Source organism: Ranitomeya variabilis, chromosome 1 (assembly GCF_051348905.1).
Source record: "Ranitomeya variabilis isolate aRanVar5 chromosome 1, aRanVar5.hap1, whole genome shotgun sequence".
NCBI lineage: Eukaryota > Metazoa > Chordata > Amphibia > Anura > Dendrobatidae > Ranitomeya > Ranitomeya variabilis.
The window spans coordinates 443400203-443423458 of NC_135232.1; the positions used below are offsets into that span (position 1 = coordinate 443400203).

The 23256-nt window shown below is 44.5% G+C and overlaps 1 protein-coding gene across 3 annotated transcripts in view; it reads right to left on the reverse strand.

Annotated features, from left to right (window-relative positions):
- The window catches only part of FOCAD (focadhesin), a 426882-nt gene that overhangs the window by 209639 nt on the left and 193987 nt on the right, over positions 1–23256 (reverse strand). For all 3 annotated transcript variants that reach the window (XM_077249466.1, XM_077249485.1, XM_077249475.1), the window contains one exon: positions 19555–19638. In XM_077249466.1, coding sequence (XP_077105581.1) covers positions 19555–19638 — 84 coding nt within the window. The remainder of the gene's footprint in view (positions 1–19554; positions 19639–23256) is intronic.

Genomic DNA, 23256 nt, shown 5'->3' on the forward strand with positions numbered 1-23256 from the left:
TTTAAGCTCCTGAAAGGCAGAAACGGCCTCAGAGGACCAATTAGCTACATCAACGCCCTTCCTCGTCAAATCGGTCAGGGGTTTAACCACACTGGAGAAGTTGGCAATAAACGGCGATAAAAATTAGCAAAGCCCAAAAATTTCTGAAGGCTCTTCACGGATGTGGGCTGGATCCCATCATGAATGGCCTGAACCTTAGCCGGATCCATTTCTATAGATGGAGAAAAAATGAAGCCCAAAAAAGAAACCTTCTGTACACCAAAGAGGCACTTAGACCCCTTCACAAACAAGGCATTGTCACGAAGGACCTGAAATACCATCCTAACTTGTTTCACATGAGACTCCCAATCATCTGAAAAAAATCAAAATATCATCCAAATATACAATCATTAATTTATCAAGATAATTCCGAAAAATATCATGCATAAAGGACTGAAACACAGATGGGGCATTAGAGAGTCCGAATGGCATCACAAGATACTCAAAATGGCCCTCGGGCGTATTAAACGCAGTTTTCCATTCGTCACCCTGCTTAATACGAACCAGATTATATGCCCCTCGAAGGTCAATCTTAGTAAACCAACTAGCCCCCTTAATTCTGGCAAACAAATCAGAAAGCAAAGGCAAAGGGTATTGGAATTTGACCGTGATCTTATTCAAGAGGCGATAATCAATACAGGGTCTCAAGGAGCCATCCTTCTTGGCAACAAAAAAAAACCTGCTCCTAATGGAGAAGAAGATGGCCGAATATGCCCCTTCTCCAAAGACTCCCTTACATAGCTCCGCATGGCGGCATGTTCAGGCACAGACAGGTTGAAAAGTCGGCCCTTAGGAAACTTACAGCCTGGAATCAAATCAATAGCACAATCACAGTCCCTATGCGGTGGAAGGGAACTGGACTTGGGCTCATCGAAAACATCCTGGAAATCTGACAGAAACTCAGGAATTTCAGAAGAGGGGGAGGAGGAAATTGACATCAGAGGAACGTCATCGTAAACCCCCTGACAACCCCAACTAGTCACAGACATAGATTTCCCATCCAACACCGGATTATGTACCTGTAACCATGGAAACCCCAGCACAACAGCATCATGCAAATTATGTAACACCAGGAAACGACAATCTTCCTGATGGGCTGGCACCATGCACATGGTTAACTGTGTCCAAAACTGAGGTTTATTTTTAGCCAATGGTGTAGCATCAATCCCCCTCAAAGGGATAGGACTCAGCAAAGGCTGTAAGGAAAAACCACAACGTCTGGCAAATTCTAAGTCCATTAAATTTAAAGCGGCGCCTGAATCCACAAATGCCATGACAGAGAATGACGATAATGAGCAGATCAGGGTCACAGATAACAGAAATTTAGGTTGTACAGTACTGATAGTAACGGAATTAGCGATTCTCTTGGCACGCTTAGGGCAATCAGAAATAACATGAGCAGAATTGCCGCAGTAAAAGCACAACCTATTCTGACGTCTGAATCCTTGGCATTCCGCTCTAGACACAATCCTATCACACTGCATAGGCTCAGGACTCCGCTCGGAAGACAACGCCATAGTGTGCACAACTCTGCGCTCACGCAAGCGCCGATCAATTTGAATGGCCAGAGACATAGAATCACTCAGACCTGCAGGCGTGGGGAACCCCACCATAACATCTTTAACAGATTCAGAAAGACCCTTTCTGAAAATTGCCGCCAAAGCATCCTCATTCCACTTAGTAAGCACAGACCATTTTCTGAATTTCTGGCAATATGACTCTGCCGCTTCTTGACCCTGACACAGGGCCAAAAGTGTTTTCTCAGCATGCTCTACAGAGTTTGAGATGCGGTTAACTCATTGTTGGCCAGTTGTACTGTTATGAACTGGTGGCCTAGGACCAGCATGGACGAGCTCTGGAGTAGGTGGCCTCTATACTGACCGCAGACCCTGAACTTAACACATCAACTAGAAGTAGCCGTGGGCTGTTCCTGTCACTCCCTAGACACCTCGTCACGGCCGGAGGACTAATTACACCTAAAGGAAGAAACAGGAATACTATCTTGCCTCAGAGAAAATTCCCAAAGGAAAGGCAGCCCCCCACAAATATTGACTGTGAGAGGAGAGGGAAATTACAAACGCAGACTGAAAACAGAATTTAGCAAAGGAGGCTACGCTACCTAGAAAGAAAAGACAGGAAAGAGTACTGTGCGGTCAGTATAAAAAATACTACAAAATCCACCACAGAGAATACAAAAATCTCCACACCTAACTAAAGGCATGGAGGGTAACTCTGTGACTCCAGAGCTTCCAACTTGGCTGAATAAATCTTTACACAGACAAAGCTGGACAAGAAAAAACATAGCAATTCACAGAACTATTAAGTCCACCGCATGTGGACTGCAAAAACAGAGCCAGGACTTATCTTTGATGATTTGGACAATCCAGAAGGAGAAACCAAGCAGAGATGTGGATCCCTAGAAAACAATGGACAACTGGCACTCAATAAAGGAAGGAGCCAGACTAAATAGCCCCGTCCAAAGTGGAAGCAGCTGATGACTGTTGTGAAGGACAAACAGCAGCACTACCACTTATAACCACCGGAGGGAGCCTAAGAGCAGAACCCACAACAGAATTCACAACAATTACCCAAATTGAATATCCCCAGTGCTTGATGGGATACTCAAATGAATAGTCATCTGCTAGATGAAAAAGCTGTCACTCCCCTTTCCGCCCTGAAATGAAGCATTATAGGGTGGGGCGGGGGAGGTGCTGGGACATCTGGACACTCCCCTTACGTAGTTTGCCGTCCTGAAATTTAGGAGCATCATCGGGGGGTGGTAACACATTTGTTCTCTTGGCCAATGAAACAAGACGTCACTGACATCCATTTCATAGGCTGGGCTGTGTATTTTCTACTTTACATGTGTCAATTTTGAAGTCAAACAAATGCTCGGTACGCGATCCCTTCATCACAGACATTCAGACCGCTCCAACTGTTGCAATTGTATTTGCACTCCCAACCCACGAAACGAGACTTAGTCACCGACATCCATTTCATTAGCTGGGCAGTGTATTTTCTTCAGCCCTCACCACTTACCTCTGCATTCTCTATTCAGCGCACTCGCGACGCATACAAAATAGAGAATACACAGCACAGCCTATGAAACAGATCTCAGTAATGATGTTTACGGTAATTTCATTGGACGAGAGAACAAATGTGTTACTGTATCCCTGATGCTGCTTCGTTTCAGGGAGGCAAATGAAGAGAGGGGAGTGTCGGGATTTCCAAGACCTCCCCCCGATGACACTTCATTTCATGGCGGAAAGGGAAGGGAGTGACAGCAGTACATAGGAAGTGGGTAATATCAACAAGTATAAACTAAATGTAGTACACGTTGAAAAAAAGTTTTTAAAGATTTATTATTTGAAATTTACTTTTGGGTTTCAGACCAACCCTTTAAGGAGTTAGCAAAAGTGGTCCGAGGAGGGACAACCAATTAACTGGCAACAGGATAATAGGTGCCAAAGGTTCACCCTTTCTTGTGGACTAGCCTTTTTGGTCTGATCCTATAGAAAAGCTTCTTTAGCACAAATTACTGAATGAATTCATGCTGACTGATAGAGATATTTCAAAATACAGTGCATTGTGTCTTTCCCCATACGGGGCTGTAGAGTACCCTTGCTGATATCTGTTCTCCAACATAATCTCATACATAAGATATCGGATCTGTACCGTGTATCGTGCATGCTTTTACATTATCTAGACATCAAGGTGTGGGAGCTTGCTTACCAGGGAAGAGGTGGCACCAGGATACACTAATGGAAGGATGCAGGCTGGCAAACAGCTTTGCTGACAATGGTCTTTTTCTGCAGGACAAAGCCCCTTCCACACTACAAAATTGTTCAGGAACGGCTTGAAGAACATGACAAAAATGTCAAGATGTTGGTCTCCACCTGCCAGCTTTCTGCATTAGCACCATGTCTCCAGATGGTGACTGCTGTGAGTAGCCCTACACAGAAGAGAATATCTGGATGCACATATACTATCTGTGGTGTTAGTAGGGTAATATTTTAACATGGTGATAGGATGATACTGCAAATTAGAGGGTTGCTGGAAGGTGGATGAAATAGTGGGGAGGGAGTGCTTGATACAAGAATACGGCAAAGGGGGAAGGTGGGATTCCCTAGATCCCTAGATGTAAGTATACTGCCTATAATTTCTAATAGGAGATTTCTGTGGGAAAGCTTTGACTGTCATTACATCGGTAATGGGGGCATTGGATGCCACTACTCAGAAAGCTCTGCATGTGGCTCTTGCCTGTCTCTCACAGCTAAAATCTAGCTCTTAAAGTAAGAAAGGTCGGTGGCCACTGCAATCTGTGAGATGTGTTGGAAAAAAAAATCAAAACCATGGAGTACCTACCTTGTCTCTCACATGCCATCATATTCCATAGCGCTTTATGGCGAAAAAATATGGATTGTTTAAAGGGGTTTTCCATTCTTAGGTACATTGAAAATTATTTTTGCAATGGGGGGAGGGGGGGGTTCATTCAAAATTGTGCACCTTGTGGCTTGTACAAACTGTTAGTTTTCCTGCACATCACAACTTCAATGTGGTCTGCGGCCATATATCAGCTGAGAGGAGTCCAGGAAATGACAGACAAAAGAAATACAAACTCCCTGTCAGGCCACTATAATGGATTCTCAGTTAACTCATTCTGCTGTCAGCTCTCCTAATCTGTATTCACAAGCGTTTGTTCAGCATTGTGCTAACAGTGATGGAGAGGGTAGTTTTTGTTCTCTGTGGGGAGGAGTCTGGCTGTGTCTGACAACCGACTTCCTGCTCATACAGCTGAATATTCTTGTGCAAACTTCTTATACTGCACCGACGTTTTAGAATGTCAGTGCAAAAATATATGTGGACTGCGGACATTTATAGTCTATGGGCAGTCCAGAAGTCGTTAAATTCACAAATTGTAGTTTTGATGCATGTTTCTGCAGCAACCATTACTGCTCAAGTCTTTTCAAAAAATATACTATCTGTGTGAAAACTGCATGTATAATGTACAGCACAACATGAAGATACCCAAGCTCCACAAAGAAAGTTGTCAGAAACCGTGCTTCGTGTACACACTGATCCTATTAGAATTGGTAACATAAAGTGAACCCTTCAACTCAATTAAGTCCTCTCGCTGTCTGCAGAATGTGTTGGCTGCGTGGCAAGGTTAACATTGAGGTAATTAAAAAGGAATTATGATAGAGTGGGTCATTCCGAGCAATTCATCTTCTAGACCCAGTGAAAGGCTCCCATCGGTGTGGAAGCAGCAAATACATTCAGAACATTATTTTAGAAGACTGGCATTCAGACAGAGACAGCAGCTGAAGAAGCAAAAAAATATTCATTGCAGCCCAATGGTTCAGCACTCTCCTCCATCACACTTAGGCTACGTTCACATTTGCGGCCAGCGCCGCAGCGTCGGGCGCCGCAGCGGCGCCGCATGCGTCATGCGCCCCTATATTTAACATGGGGGCGAATGGACATGCGGCGCACTTGCGTTTTGCGCCGCATGCGTCGCTGCGGCGCCCGCGTCGGGGCGCAGAGGACGCAGCAAGTTGCATTTTTGCTGCGTCCAAATTCAATGAAAAAAACGACGCATGCGGCGCAAAACGCAGCGTTGTGCATGCGTTTTGCTGCGTTTTTGTTTGCGTTGTGCGCTGCGGCGCCGACGCTGCGGCGCACAACGCAAATGTGAACGTAGCCTAAGGGAGGCAGGAACAATGCAAATTGAAAACAGGCTGTCTCTTGTAGAAGAAAATAAAAAGCACATGTTAATACATGTCATTGTTCTACTCTCTCAAATGTCAAACTGATAATGATCATGTAACCTATGATAGGCAAACAGGCATCGTTCCACTAACCGGATGTAAGAAGCGTCAGACTCAGCATTACAGCCTTGATCCAGCACCATGCTACATTCGTGCACTGCAATATGGCCAATGGTCTACAGATGAGCAGTGTACACAGCATGCAGTACTATTAATGCATTTCTGTATGAATGACATAGATTAATAGAAACAAGGTTTAATAGATGTGTGTCTATCATTAGAATACTAAAGTGGCCATAAAGTGGCCAGAATTCAATAATGTGGTCCTGGCTCCCGGATATAGTACCAAGATGCAGCCCATCTGTGATTCTTCTTTGAATGTCTAGCACTGGGTCTAAGGGGTCTGGCAATGGAAGGCATACAGGATATATACAGTAGCCAAGCCAGCTTTCGGATAGAAGTACTGTGGTTGGCATTGTCTGGCATGCATGATTGGCACTGCTGTAACAGTAACTGAACACTTGATGATGCTATACAAGTAGTACAATTTAATGGACATGGCTGTGTGGCAGGCACAACAGATAGGCACCCGGCTTCACTGTCAGCAGGGCTGTTAAGGAAGTACAGATGCTATTGCTAAATGGGCCTTTGCAATCTGTAAAAGTGAAAAATAAATTTTTAATAACCATAAAATCTGTTTCTCGTATCTTCATTGGAGGACACAGAACCATGGGGATAGACTGCTGCCACATGGAGGCTGACACTATTATTGCAATTAAATAAAATTGGCTCCTCCTCAGCAGACTATGCCCAGGCTGCTATAGAAAGAACAAGTGCAAAGATCTCTCTGATTGGCTCAAAAGGTGGAAACTGAAGAGCCTCCAACACAAGATTCAGGTCCCAAGGGTCCCGATATGTAAGGCCACCCTGTGCCACCCCTTAAAGAATAGTTTTAACCTGGGGTAAAGATGCTAAATCTCTCTCAAACAGAATAGCCAGGGAGGACACCGGACCCTCGAGGGAATTAAGTGCAAGTCCTGCTTCCAATCCAGACTGTATGAAGGAGAGCAACACTGGTAAGGAAAACAATGATAGGTGAAATACTGGCAGATTCACACCAGCAAAAATATGTCCTCCAAGTGCTATGATAGACTCACAATGAGGATGGCTTCTGAGCACTAGAGAGGGAGGAGGGATGGAGCGCGGGAGGGGGAGGGAGAGATGAAAGGTGAGGGAGAGAGGAGGAGGGAACGGGCTAGGGGGAGGGAGAAAAGTAGGGGGAGGGAGAGAGGGAGGGGGATGAGAAGAGGAAGGGAGTAGGAGAAAGGGAGGGGGAGGGAGAGATGAAAGGTGAGGGAGAAAGGGGGGGGACGGGCTAGGGGGAGGGAGAAAAGTAGGGGGAGGGAGAGAGGGATGAGAAGAGGAAGGGAGAAGGAGAGAGGGAGGGGGAGGGAGATGAGAAGAGGAAGGGAGAAGGAGAGAGGGAGGGGGAGGGAGAGATGAAAGGTGAGGGAGAGAGGGGGGGAACAGGCTAGGGGGAGGGAGAAAAGTAGGGGGAGGGAGAAAGGGAGGGGGATGAGAAGAGGAAGGGAGTAGGAGAAAGGGAGGGGGAGGGAGAGATGAAAGGTGAGGAAGAAAGGGGGGGAACGGGCTAGGGGGAGGGAGAAAAGTAGGGAGAGGGAGGGAGGGATGAGAAGAGGAAGGTAGAAGGAGAGAGGGAGGGGGAGGGAGATGAGAAGAAGAAGGGAGGGGAGGGGGAGGGAGATGAGAAGAAGAAGGGAGAAGGAGAGAGGGAGGGGGAGGGAGAGATGAAAGGTGAGGGAGAGAGGGGGGGAACAGGCTAGGGGGAGGGAGAAAAGTAGGGGGAGGGAGATGAGAAGAGGAAGGAAGGAGAGAGGGAGGGGGAGGGAGAGATGAAAGGTGAGGGAGAGGGGGGAACAGGCTAGGGGGAGGGAGAAAAGTAGGGGGAGGGAGAGAGGGAGGGGGATGGGAAGAGGAAAGGAGATGTGAAGAGGGAGGGAGAGGAAAGGGGAGGGAGAGAGTAGGGAATGGACTAGAGGGAGGAGGGAGGGAGAGAGGTAGGGGGATGGGAAGAGGGAGGGGTGAGGGAGTGAGAGATGAAATGTAGGGGGGAAATGGGCTTACAACCTTCTCTTCTGCTCTATGCACGCGGCTATGTGAGGTGGCTGCAAGAGCTAGTTGGCTTACAGATCTCTGCGCCAGTAACTGCACTGACTGCAGAGGCTGGACAGGCATGTATCTGAGATGGTTTAGTGAATCCTGCATTGAGCAGGGGGTTGGACACTATGACTGTGGAGGTCCCTTCCAAACTCTAACATTCTATGATTCTAGAGTATGTTGGTCCAGCCACACCGACGCAAGAGGATACAGACTGAACAATTACAACCTGAGCTCTCCATTGATACGTGGGAGAAAGAGAGTGCACAATACCCTGAGAAATCCATCTGAAAACAAAAAATAGAGTCTAAAAATGTACACTACACTATACTGAAGAATCCTGGCTCGATCAGGCAGGGTATAGTCTGCTGGGGAGGAGCCAATTTTATTTAATTGCAATAATAGCAGACTATCCCATGGTTCTGTGTCCCCCATAAAACGGACAGGAAACTTTTATTTGGGTAGGATTTTCTTTAACAGAAAATCAATTTAAGACTAAAGGTTGCCATGCTTTCAGGCTCACCTATCACGTGCAGTGCATCAGAAGCCTAACTTGATCAGAATGGACAAGAAGCTCCTAATTGGAAGCATTTCATATATTCTCCTCTACTTTCTAATCTAATGCCAGGGCTACCCACAATATGAAATAAAATTGGAGCAGTCATGCTACTGTGTTTAGGGATAAACACTAGTGATGAGCGAGTGTACTCATTACTCAGGTGACCTCCGAGTATTTATGACTGCTCGGAGATTTAGTTTTCATCATGGCAGCTGAATGATTTACAGCTACTAGCCAGGCTAAGTACATGTGGGGGTTGCCTGGTTGCTAGGGAATCCCCACGTGTACTCAGCCTGGCTAGTAGCTGTAAATCATTCAGCTGCGGCGATGAAAACTAAATCTCCGAGCAGTCATAAATACTCGGAGGTCACCCGAGCGTGCTGGGGAAAACCTGAGCAACGAGTACACTCGCTTATCACTAATAAACACGTGTCACTTGTTTTGTGTCAAGTACATTAATAAGATAATAAAAAGTGCTAAGAAAGTTTCAAATGCAAGTTTCATCTCTGAAGATGTTGAGCGGATATTAAAATTGCAAAAAGTCTATATGCAGCGCCAGAGTTGTCTGTTTCACATGTTTTCGACAAAAAAACGTTGTGGTAGTGAGCTACAGCCTCTCTTACTGATAAAAAGGCCCCTGCAACACTGTAAAAAATAGTTATTCTAAAAAATAAGGTTTTTGGCTACAGTGAGACTATAGTAAAGTGAGCAATGAACCTCTTACCACCCTATACAACCACAAATGTTCCCATGAACGCCTTCATCACCTTAGATAGATCATCGGTGTGTTATCAGGAATCTATTCATTTATTCTTAAACTGTGATAATATGTTGTTTAATCTATACAGAAAGTATATTAACATCCAATATTATATGTGCTACCTATGATAGAATTATCTGGACCATGGCTGTGACGCTGGTTATCAGATGACCGACCTTCTGCTCCTTTGTAAATGGCTCATGTAGTAAATACAAACTCACAGAAGTATGATCACAACACAAATCTTTTCATACCCATCATGTATAGACATATTTCAGAATTGTATTCCAAAACCAGAGTTGGCCCTTTTTTTACCAACTGATTCCAGCTTCTGCATGTATGCATGGTGGTATTATGCAGGAAGCTGCTCCAAATTGTGTGACCACTGATGGAAGTATTTTTTGTCAAACGAATGGCAGTATTATATATATGTGACAACATTATTTATAGGAAAGTGACTTAGGTACTGAATGGTAGTTTTATGTGGACAACATTGGCTGGTGTCATGTGGACTGTGTATGGGTGTGTTCAACAATACACAATCAAGTGCTTATGTGGCTGCACCTCCTGCTCGGGACTCCTAAAGGGTATGTTCACAGTTGGCGGCTTTGCTGCGTTTTTTTCTGCACAGTGACAAGTTAGAATGCAATAGATAGAATATACAGCTCTGGCAAAAATTAAGAGACCACCACATCAAAACCCTGTCGTTGGCAGCCCAATCTCCAGACCTGAACCCCATTGAAAACCTCTGGAATGTAATCAAGAGGATGATGTATAGTCACAAGCCATCAAACAAAGAAGAACTGCTTACATTTTTGCGCCCAAAGCAGTGTGGAAGCCTGGTGGAAAGCATGCCAAGACACATGAAAACTGTGATTAAAAATCATGGTTATTCCACAAAATATTGAGTTAAGACATTAGTATTGTTGTCTCTAAATGATAATGAACTGATTTTCTTTGCATTATTTGAGGTCGGAAAGCACTGGGGGGGAGGTTAATTTTGACCATTTTTCTTTGTCAGAAAAAAAATACAAAATGTATTGCTTGGAAATTCGGAGACATGTTGTCAGAAGTTTATAGAATTGAAGAACAAATTGCATTTTATTCAAAAATATACCTATAAAGAGAAAAATCAGACAAACTGAACATTTTGCAGTGGTCTCTTAATTTTTGCCAGAGCTGTATATATATATATATATATATATATATATATATATATATATTTAGATAGATAGATACATACACAGTATATTACATACAGTACAGACCAAAAGTTTGGACACACCTTCTCATTTAAAGATTTTTCTGTATTTTCATGACTATGAAAAATGTAAATTCACACTGAAGGCATCAAAACTATGAATTAACACATGTGGAATTATATACTTAACAAAAAAGTGTGAAACTACTGAAAATATGTCTTATATTCTAGGTTCTTCAAAGTAGTCACCTTTTGCTTTGATGACTGCTTTGCACACTCTTGGCATTCTCTTGATGAGCTTCAAGAGGTAGTCACTGGAAATGGTTTTCACTTAACAGGTGTGCCCTGTCAGGTTTAATAAGAGGGATTTCTTGCCTTATAAATGGGGTTGGGACCATCAGTTGTGTTGAGCAGAAGTCTGGTGGATACACAGCTGATAGACTGTTACACCAGGTCCTGTACCTCCAAGGGATTTCCGTTGGGACTCTCGCTCTGTGCCGGCTCCATGCTGTCTGAATGCTGCCTCTACCCCTCCATCCTCTCCTGCTTCCTGGCGTGCGGCCAGCAGGTTCCCAGGCAGGGTTCTTAGGTCGCACGAACGCTCGCTCCCGGTCTCTTAAAGAGACAGTGTGCATTTTCCAAAAGTTGCCTCTAACCAATAGCTTGTGGCTGGCTACTATTTCTAGCTCCTCCACCTTAGGGAGGGCGCCGGAGCAACAAGTATCCACTGTTGCTAACTTCTGGTTCTGGTTAAAATGTGTTTCTGTTTCTGAAGCATCTGCCAAGTACTCCACTTACACTGTCTGTCTCCACAGAGCCTCTGCAATCTGTTACCCGGTTTATCTGGACTGCATCCGCACTGTCTACACTGGACCTGTCTAGTCCCGCCAGTCTGCCAGCCTCTCTTCCGGACTTCGCCAGTACTCCCGGTACAAGCTACTATTCAAGCACCCGGTATCTTCCGGTCAGCTCTGCAGCATCCGCTAACCCTGCTGGTCCGTCTGTTCCACTGGGACAGCTGCCATGAGTACGGGGTCTAACTGGAGGTAGCACCCGTGTCCTCCAGACATTCCACTCTGTCCCTGTTCGAGGCGACTTACTACGGGTGTCTGGGGCTCACACAGTAATGCCCCCTTCGGAGCCCCCCAGACCGTGGTCTAGTGGTTCCACATCTAACCTCAATAAATACGAATGTGAACTTCTACATCTGTGCTTCCGTTTCCATTCGTTACATAGTCCTACTGAATAGACTGTTAGAATTTGTATTATCGCAAGAAAAAAGCAGCTAAGTAAAGAAACACCAAGGTTACTTACGGGTAGCCGGTTTTTCCGGAACCCATGACGGCACACCTGAGAGAGGGGATCCGCCCAGCCAGGACAGGAAACCCTACTGAAAATAAAAGGGCGGTACCTCTCTGTCGCTTCAGTTGGTTTTCAGAGCATGAGAGGCCCCCCTGGTTAGTACACATGGCAATCCAACACCACATTATATTAACTAAAAACACTCAAAACGATAGTGCACACCGAAAAGGTGAAAAAAGGGGGGAATATACGGGTGCCGTCATGGGTTCCGGAAAAACCGGCTACCCGTAAGTAACCTTGGTGTTTTCCCTTCCCCCATGACGGCACACCTGAGAGACTTTTGTAGAAAGAAAAACCCTTAGGGAGGGACCACCGCTTGGAGTACCCTTCTACCAAAGGTTAGGTCAGCAGAGGAGGAAAGGTCTAGCCGGTAGTGTTTGAAAAAAGTTGAGGGTGAGGACCAGGTAGCGGCCTTGCAAATTTGGTCAATTGATACCTCAGCTTTCTCTGCCCAGGAGGTAGCCACAGCTCTGGTGGAGTGAGCCTTGATGCCGTCAGGAACCGGAGTGCCACTTGCAGAATAGGACAGACTAATGGCCTCCCTGATCCATCTAGCAATGGTACTTTTAGCTACCCCACATCCCTTTTTACTACCTTGAAAGGCTACAAATAGGGTTTGATCTTTCCTCCACTGACTAGTCATGGTTATATATTGTAACATGGATCTCCTCACATCTAGCATATGGAACTTTAGTTCACCCGGATTTTTAGGATTATTACAAAATGATGGTAATGTGATCTCCTGAATCCTATGAAATTTTTGGACTACTTTGGGGAGATACGCTGGATCTGGTCTTAAGATTATTCTGTCATCAAAAACCTGAGTGTAAGGACGGCATATTGATAGAGCTTGTAAATCACCTACTCTACGGGCTGATGTTAGGGCTACTAGCAGGACCGTTTTCAGGGTGAGTAATTTAGGTGATAATTTCTGTAAAGGCTCAAAAGGATCTTTGGTTAAAGCCTCCAAGACTAGATTTAGATCCCAAGGAGGGATTTTGGGAATAATAACTGGTCTAGACCTGCCACAGGATTTTATAAATCGTGAAACCCATCTATTAGATGCTAGGTTGCAATTATATAGGGCCCCTAAGGCTGAAACTTGAACCTTAAGGGTGCTAGTTGCTAACCCTAGCTGCAAGCCTGCTTGTAGAAATTCTAGGATGGGACCCACTGGAGCTACATCCCCTAACGGCTCCCCTAAGAAATCTAAAAATTTCTTCCAGGTCCTACCATAGATTCTAGACGTTATAGGCTTTCTGCTTTTTAACAGGGTGGAGATTAACCCTGGTGAGAATCCTTGCGGGCTTAGTAGCGCCCTCTCAAAAGCCAGGCTGCCAGATGGAAGCCCTTCACCTGAGATTGGGTCACTGGTCCCTGGGTTAACAAGTCCGGCACATCTGGCAGAATCCATGGGTCTGTTAACGACATCTGCCTTAGAAGGGAGAACCATGGTCTTCTTGGCCAGAATGGAGCTATGAGTATTATTTTTGCTCGGTCTTCTCTGATTTTCCGGACTACTGTTGGAATCATCACTATTGGGGGAAATGCGTAAGCCAGAGAGAATTTCCACGGTATTAGTAGGGCATCTACTGTGAAAGGATGTTCGTTTGGGTTCAGTGAGCAAAATTTTTTCACTTTTTTGTTGCGTGAGGTGGCAAACAAGTCTATCTCTGGTGTACCCCAGGCCTGTATTATTTGTTGGAATATCTCGGGATTCAGGGACCATTCCCCTTGTCTCAGAACTCTGCGACTCAGAAAGTCTGCATTAAAGTTTTCTACCCCTCTTATGTCTAGAGCTGTTAGGGAAGATAGGTGTTGTTCTGCCCAATGAAATAGTGAGTTTGACACCTCCATGAGGTTCCAAGACCTCGTCCCCCCCTGGTGATTGATATAGGCCACTACTGCTCAATTGTCCGTCATGACTCGAGCATGGCGGCCCTGGAGCCGGGGAAGAAAATGTTTCAAGGACTTTACTACTGCCTATAGTTCTTTTACGTTTGAGGCATAGCTCTTTTCTTGGGGGGACCAAGTTCCTTGAATTGAATGGGATCTTAAGTGAGCTCCCCAACCTATGTTGCTTGCGTCGGTCGTGATTACATCCTCGACCGGTTTCTGCCACTGGACTCCCATAGTGAGATGTTCCTCTATGGTCCACCATTTTAAGGAATTTCTTACATCCTGAGGAAGACATAGACTTCCTTCCAAATGCCCTCTTAACAGTCTTTGGGCTGACAGAACTTCCCACTGCAGTTGTCTCAGGTGGAATTGTGCCCACCCTACCGCTGGAATGCAGGACGTTAACGAGCCTAGTAGGGACATCGCTTTCCTTAGGGTCATTGCTGGTTGATGTATCGCTGCAGTGGTCAAATTGATTATTTTGGTTACTTTGTTCTCCGGGAGGAGGCAGAGTTGACGTTCTGAATCTAGTATCAGGCCCAGGAAGGATTGTACCTTTACAGGAACTAACTTCGACTTGGGGACATTTATTAACCAACCGAGTTCTGTTAGAGTTGATATTACTGTCGTTATCTGATGGGAGCAATCGGCCTCTGTCTTCCCTATCACAAGAAAATCATCCGAGTATGGGACAATTACAATATTCCGAGAACGGAGATATGACATTACCTCTGCCATCACCTTGGTGAAGACCCTGGGAGCAGTAGATAGGCCGAATGGAAGGGCTGTGTATTGGTAATGTTTCACTTGGTTCTGTATGTAGAGTGCCACTCTCAAGTATCTCCAGTATTTGTGATGTATTGGAATATGGTAATATGCGTCCTTTAAGTCTATTACTGCCATGAAGCAGTGAGGAAACAGAAGTTTTGTGGTTGTGTTGATGGACTCCATCTTGAAGGAGTGATTGTCTATTGAAAGGTTGAGTTTTCTTAGGTTGATTATGGTCCTCCAAGAGCCATCGGGTTTTTGTATTAGAAAGAGGGGGGAGTAAAACCCTCTTCCCAACTCCTGAACCGGGACTTCTTGCAAGACATTCTTTTGAATCAGTCCGAGGACTTCTGTTTCTAGAGCTAATTGTTCCTGCCAGGCTTTCCTCCGGGGAGTTATTCCGAAATTGTGCCTGGGTGGACGGATACATTTTATTTTTAGGCCTTCTTTTATGATATTTAAAACCCAGATGCTCGGGGAGATGTTTATCCAGGCTGGATAGAAGAGGGAGAGCCTTCCTCCAACCTCTGATGTAATGTCATTGGGGGGACTTTTTAGCAGATGTAGAGGGCCCTTTGAACATATAGCCTGATGTCCTTTTATCTTTGAAGTCCCAATTTCTCCTATCTCCTGGAGGTCGGCCTCTGTTAAATCTCCTCCGAAAAAAGGGTTTTTTCGGATCTTTCGGGAAGGTTGGAAAGGCTTTCTTTTTGTGTCCTGCCTGTTCCAAAATTTCCTCTAACTTTTTCCCAAAGAGTTGTTGACCGTCACATGGGATGGAACATAGCCTATGTTTGGATGGCAAATCTCCCGGACAACCCTTAAGCCATAGGGCTCTTCTGGCCGCATTGGACAGGCCCGCTGTTCTAGCTGTTAATCTCGCGGAGTCCACAGAGGAATCCGCCAGAAATGCTGCTGCGCCTTGAACTAGGGATATATTTGCAAGACTGTCATTCCTAGGGACTTTATCCCTTAGCTGGTCTTCTATCTGCTGTAACCAGACCATAAGAGCGCGAGCTGTACATGTTCCAGCTATAGCTGGTTTCAAGCCCCCTGCCGCTGCTTCCCAGATGTGCCTCAAAAACCCATCTGCTTTTTTGTCCAGTGGATCTTTTAGGATCCCTGAATCTTCTAAAGGAAGGGATGATTTTTTTCAGGGACTTGGCTACCGCACCATCAATCTTAGGGATTTTCTCCCAGGATTCGGAGTCTTTTTCTTCAAAAGGATATCTCCTTTTAGATGAAAATTCTTTTTCGATCAATGCTTTAATTTTTGCATTGACCGGAAATGTCCGTTTTCATTTTTCCTCTAAACCGCCAAACATGACATCCTCAAGTGACCTAGGTGTCTTTTCCTCTTTAAGTCCCATTGCAGATCTGACTGCTTTGACTAATTTTTCTACATCCTCAGTTGGGAAACACGGGCGACCTCCTGTATCACTATCTGAGGAGGAATCTGAGGACTGGATAGAGGCGGAGGAGGCTGAGGGAGATTTCTGACTCTCCTGTTTCTGAGAGGCCTCCGAATCCGTAGACACTTTACGGCTCTTCCTCTCTGATTTTTTAAGGGCCAGTTTTAGGGAGTTTTTAATTTCTGTCTGAATTATGGCCTTGAGGCTAGTGGCGAAATTAGGAGTCTCATCATGTATGGTTTTTTGAATGCAGTCAGAGCAGAGGTCCTTCTACCACTGAACTGCAAGCGGGGCTTTACAAAGGGCACATTCGCGGTTCTTTGTTTTGCCGCTAGATTTCCTCGGGCCCTAGTGATCAAACAGAAAAAATGGACCCTGTTACCATAAGGGTGACATTCACGAAGATCACTCACCACCGCCATCAGTCAAGGGTACCGGTTTTGGAGGCTGGACAGATGCACGTGCAGTGTCCCTTCTGGACGCTGAAGAGTCTTGCCGGACAGGACGGCTGCTGCTCCTACCACTTGAGCGACTGCTCCTGTGCTGGTGGCTCGGCAAGGCATCTGGCGAGAGCTCCTGACGCTGCTGCTGCTGTGATGGCGGCGGCTGCTGCTGCTGCTCTGGTTGTCCCACTTCCATGCTGAAGTTTTTGGGAATGAGCGCGTCTTCTGTGGTCAGACACCCATTTATGGGGGACCACTGCACTCCCCGCCTTCTCCGGTGCCCAATGGTGGCCCCTCCCCTCCTCTGCCGCGCCGCTGGAGTCCTTTTTCCACCGGCCGGCATTTCTTCATGGGCGCCGCCATCTTGGATCCGGCGCCCGCCCCCGACGTCACGCGGGCACGCCCATTCCCAGCGTGCCTTGCGCGTGACGTCAGACGGGCGACCCGGAAGCGGCCTCCGCACCTGGATGCCGGCAGAGGGAGGAGGGCGGCGTGGCAGCCACGGAAGGAGCCGGGTCCGACCGTGCTGCACCAACGCCCGCTCGGACGCAGAGACCCCGGGGGACCTGCGGACGGCGCTTCCAGGCTCCCGAACACCGACGCACAGGCGCTGCCTGCTCTTCCACGCCGGGACGGGACCTGGGTGAGTGGAATCACCGCCGTATTCAGCACGAGGGTCCCTGTCAGGACAGGAAACCCAACTGAAGTGACAGAGAGGTACCGCCCTTTTATTTTCAGTAGGGTTTCCTGTCCTGGCTGGGCGGATCCCCTCTCTCAGGTGTGCCGTCATGGGGGAAGGGAAAAAACGAGTAGCCATCATTACTTTAAGAAATGAAGGTCAGTCTGTCCGAAAAATTGGGAAAACTTTGAAAGTGTCCCCAAGTGCAGTTGCAAAAACCATCAAGAGCTACAAAGAAACTGTCTCACATGAGGACCGCCCCAGGAAAGGAAGACCAAGAGTCAACACTGCTTCTGAGGATAAGTTTATCCGAGTCACCAGCCTCAGAAATCGCAGGTTAACAGCAGCTCAGATTAGAGACCAGGTCAATGCCACACAGAGTTCTAGCAGCAGACATCTCTACAACAAGTGTTAAGAGGAGACTTTGTGCAGCAGGCCTTCATGGTAAAATAGCTGCTAGGAAACCACTGCTAAGGACAGGCAACAAGCAGAAGAGACTTGTTTGGGCTAAAAAACACAAGGAATGGACATTAGACCAGTGGAAATCTGTGCTTTGGTCTTATGAGTCCAAATTTGAGATCTTTGGTTCCAACCACCGTGTCTTTGTGTGACGCAGAAAAGGTGAACGGATGGACTCTACATGCCTAGTTCCCACCGTGAAGCATGGAGGAGGAGGTGTGATGGTGTGGGGGTGCTTTGCTGGTGACACTGTTTGGGCTTAATTCAAAATTGAAGGCATACTGAACCAGCATGGCTACCACACCATCTTGCAGCAGCATGCTATTCCATCCGGTTTGCGTTTAGTTGGACCATCATTTATTTTTCAACAGGACAATGACCCCAAACACACCTCCAGGCTGTGTAAGGGTTATTTGACCAAGAAGGAGAGTAATTTGGTGCTACGCCAGATGACCTGGCCTCCACAGTCACCAGACCTGAACCCAATCGAGATGGTTTGGGGTGAGCTGGACCGCAGCATGAAGGCAAAAGGGCCAACAAGTGCTAAGCATCTCTGGGAACTCCTTCAAGATTGTTGGAAGACCATTTCCGGTGACTACCTCTTGAAGCTCATCAAGAGAATGCCACGAGTGTGCAAAGCAGTCATCAAAGCAAAAGGTGGCTACTTTGAAGAACCTAGAATATAAGACATATTTTCAGTTGTTTCACACTTTTTTGTTAAGTATATAATTCCACATGTGTTAATTCATAGTTTTGATGCCTTCAGTGTGAATGTACAATTTTCATAGTCATGAAAATACAGAAACATCTTTAAATGAGAAGGCGTGTCCAAACTTTTGGTCTGTACGATATATAACTGTATATAGAGAAAGAGAGAGAGAGAGAGAGAGAGAGAGAGAGAGAGAGTCCAAAAAGTCAGAGGCAGCACACCATTGCAAATGAGTTAAAAAAGTATTCAAGTTTAATAGCCCATCATGGCGACGTTTCAGCTCATGGAAAGCCTTTCTCAAGCTCATTTCGCAATGCATCTCTGGGAACGGAAGCTGGCGGAAGCCGCGAGCGCATCGGCACAGCTTCGCTGGACGCCGGAGGGTGAGTATATAACTATTTTTTATTTTAGTTATTTTTTTTTTAACTGGGATATGGTGCCCACACTGCTATATACTACGTGGGCTGTGTTATATACTGCGTAGCTGCTATATACTACGTGGCCAGTGTTAGATACTGCGTGGGCTGTGTTATATACTATGTGGGCTGTGCTATATAATGCGTGGGCTGTGCTATATATTACATGGGCAGTGTTATATACTGCGTGGCCTGTGTAATATACTGCGTGGGCTGTGTTATATACTGCGTGGGCTGTGCTATATACTGCGTGGGCTGTGCAATATACTGCGTGGGCTGTGCAATATACTGCGTGGGCTGTGCTATATACTGCGTGGCTGCTATATACTACGTGGGCAGTGTTATATACTACGTGGGCAATGTTATATTCTGCGTGGGCTGTGTTATATATATATATACTGTTTGGTACATGGCCTGTGCTATATACTATGTGACTGCTATATACATACATACATATTCTAGAATACCCGATGCGTTAGAATCGGGCCACCATCTAGTAGTAAAGTATAATAACCAATACTGGTAAACTGTGCAAAATAAATCACGATGTAATAAATAGTGATGAGCGAGTGTGCTAGGATATTGGCTGATATCGGAGTATCTCGGGCGTGCTTGAGTAATATTTGCGGCTGTTAGACAGCAGTAACACGTGTGGAGAATGCCTGTTTGTTAGGCAATCCATGTATGTGTTGACATGCAGATGCGGGGACTCGAACATATTACTCGATCACGCAGAAGACACTCAGATAATATCCAAACATGTTCATATAAGACGATATCCGAGCACGCTCGCTCATCACTAGTAATACGCAATAGTAAATGAATCCCATGTGACACAGCAAACAAGTCACATTCCAGGACACAGGAATAGTTTATAAACATTCGATTAATCCATGACTAACCTGCTCAGGAAGATGAAGTATAGTGTGTTCATCGGAGCCAAACTCACGGAGAGATTTGTAAGCAGACGTGCTCACAATAGGATCCTGTCAGAAAAAAATATTACACATAGTATAAAGGAACTAGGAAAATGACAGCAGCCATCCAACAACATACTGCACTAATGCACCGTTAAATATATAAATACAATGGATGCATCTCAAACTCACTAACAGAACCTCCAACATAGAAACGATTATTAGACTTTGCAATCTAATAAAGGTTGAGCTCTAGGTGTCCACAGTAAGATTCACAGAATGCTTTTCAGTCTTTGATGTAAAGTTGAAAGGAAACTTGAGCGACTATAATCAATCACAGGAACTAATTACATAATTAAGAAATAAATACTGCTGAAAATCAATTGACGGTCAGAAACCTATGGATGTAGCAGAATCAAGCTTTGGCGCATGCACTAGTCAGGCGGACATTTTTTATACTACTGCAGATTAACTTACGGAGTTTCACAAATAAGAAAAAAAAAGAAATTGAATGTTACAATTATCCTGGAGGTTCACAAAGGAAAAACAAACTATACGGACAGTAATGGTGAAGTCAGTGGCCTTGCTTTCAATCTCTGTAAGGCACATTTCTTTTAAAGAAAATATCTGTACAGTATTTGAACCCAACATGAACTGTATTGTTTAAATTAAATGGACAGAACGCCTAATAGATTTGCCTTAAAGAGTAACCGTCATCTTATTTATTTTTATTCATAAATTAAATCTATTATACATGAAAGTAAGAACGTTTCTAGTTTATCCTTTCAGAGAAATGTGCGTCTTTCTCCGCCAGGACTGATCATTCCTTTTCAAAATTCTCAAGTCACGTCTGTATTCAGTAAATGTACATGTCCCCATTATTGAGATAGCAGATGACAGCTGGCACTTCTAACGATCTATGGAGAACTTGCAACTGAATGTCTCCCTTCCCCTCTTCCATCCATAGAACTTTAAAAAACCCAAAACTGTCATCTGCCATCTCAGTAATGGGAGACTTCACTGCACAAAGATTTTACCAGAAGTGGAAGATCAGTCCAGGACTAGAAAGGAGATTTCTCTGATAAGATAAATTACAAAGTTGCTTATTTTCATGTGTACTATTGATTTATGAAATAAGAATGAAAATGACGGTTACTCTTTAACCCCTTAACCACCAAAGTAAAAAGAGCCGCCCCGCAGCTGAAATTCCAGCTGGTGACAGCTGTACATGACAGCCAACACCCTGTAGTAATGGCCCTGGCCAGTTTTGAAACCGATCAGGGCTAATTAACCCCTTAAAGTAAACCCGTCATTAGTTCATACTGATGCATATGTAAGCAGGGCACCACATGAGGACCCCCACACACAGGCTGCCCCGAAGCACGAGCATATCATTATTATCTGAAAACTGCAAACGGATTTAATCAACCAAGGTATCATTTGAATCAGTATAACGGCGCCAACTTGACACTGTAGGATACTCAGCACAATTCTGCTGACAGGTTCCCTTTAACCCCTTTACCCCCAAGGGTGGTTTGCACGTTAATGACCAGGCCAATTTTTACAATTCTGACCACTGTCCCTTTATGAGGTTATAACTCTGGAACGCTTCAATGGATCCTGATGATTCAGACATTGTTTTCTCGTGACATATTGTACTTCATGACAGTGGTAAAATTTCCTCTACATTACTTGGGTTCATTTGTGAAAAAAAAATGGAAATTTGGCGAAAATCTTGAAAATTTCGCAATTTTTCAACTTTGAATTTTTATGCCTTTAAATCACAGAGATATGTCACACAAAATACTTAATAAGTAGCATTACCCACATGTCTACTTTACATCAGCACAATGTTGGAACCAAAATTTTTTTTTGTTAGGAAGTTATAAGGGTTAAAAGTTGATCAGCAATTTCTCATTTTTACAACACCATTTTTTTTAGGGACCACATCACATTTGAAGTCACTTTGAGGGGATATGATAGAAAATACCCAAGTGTGACACCATTCTAAAAATTGCACCCCTCAAGGTGCTCAAAACCACATTCAAGAAGTTTATTAACCCTTCAGGTGTTTCACAGGAATTTTTGGAATGTTAAAAAAAAAAAAGAACATTTAACTTTTTTTCCCAAAAATTTACTTCAGATCCAATAGAAACCCCCTCACAAGTGACCCCCGTATTGGAAAATAGACCCCCCCAAGGAACTTATCTAGATGTGTTGTGAGAACTTAGAGCCCCCAAGTGTTTCACTAAAGTTTATAACGCAGAGCCGTGAAAATAAAAAATATTTTTTTCCCCACAAAAATGTTTTTTTAGCACCCAAATTTTTATTTTCCCAAGGCTAACAGGAGAAATTGGACCCCAAAAGTTTTTGTCCAATTTGTGCTGAGTACGCGTATACCCCATATGTGGGGGTAAACCACTGTTTGAGCGCACGTCGGGGCTCGGAAGGGAAGGAGCACTGTTTTACTTTTTCAATGCAGAATTGGCTGGAATTGAGATTGGATGCCATGTCGCGTTTGGAGAGTCCCTGATGTGCCTAAACAGTGGAAACTCCCAATTCTAACTCCAACCCTAACCCCAACACACCCCTAACCCTAAACCCAACTCTAATCCCAACACCCCCTTAACCCTAATGCCAACCCTAATCCTAGTGTAAATGTAATCCAAACCCCAACCCTAAAGGGAAAATAGAAATAAATACATTTTTTTATTTTATTATTTTTCTCTAATTAAGGGGGTGATGAAGGGGGGGGGGTTGATTTACTATTTTTAGAGGGTTTTTGTTTGGTAGCTGTCACACACTAAAAGATGCTTTTTATTGCAAAAAATAGTTTTTGCATCACAACATTTTGAGACCTATAATTTTTCCATATTTTGGTCCACAGAGTCATGTCAGGTCTTGTCTTTTGCGGGACGAGTTGACGTTTTTATTGGTAACATTTTCAGGCACGTGACATTTTTGATCGCTTTTTATTACGATTTTTGGGAGGCAGAATGAACAAAAACCAGCAGTTCATGAACTTCTTTTGGGGGGGACGTTTATATCGCTCCGCGTTTGGTAAAATTGATAAAGCAGTTTTATTCTTTGGGTCAGTACAATTACAGTGATACCTCAAATATATTATTTTTTTATGTTTTGGCGTTTTTATACAATAAAAACTATTTTATATAAAAAATAAATATTTTTGCATCGCATTATTCTGAGGGCTATAGCTTTTTTATTTTTTTGCTTATGACACTGTACGGCAGCTCGTTTTTTGCGAGATAAGATGGCGTTTTCAGCGTTACCATGTTTATTTATATCCGTCTTTTTGATCGCGTGTTATTCCACTTTTTGTTCGGCGATATGATAAAGCATTTTTTTTGCCTCATTTTATTTATTCTTTTTACAGTGTTCACTGAAGGGGTTAACTAGTGGGACAGTTTTATAGGTCGGGTCGTTATGGACGCGGTGATACTAGATATGTGAACTTTTATTGTTTTTTTTATTTACATAAAGAAATATATTTTTGGGAAAAATATTTTTTCATTTTTTCTCTTTATTTAGGATTTTTTTTTAAACATTTTTACACGTTGTAACAGTGTGTCCCTCCCCCGGCCTGTGTCCCTGGACTGCCATGTTATCAGGCTTGAGTCAACAACCAGTGGGGAGAGCCCTCCTCCATGGAAGGGTGGATCCCAGGAC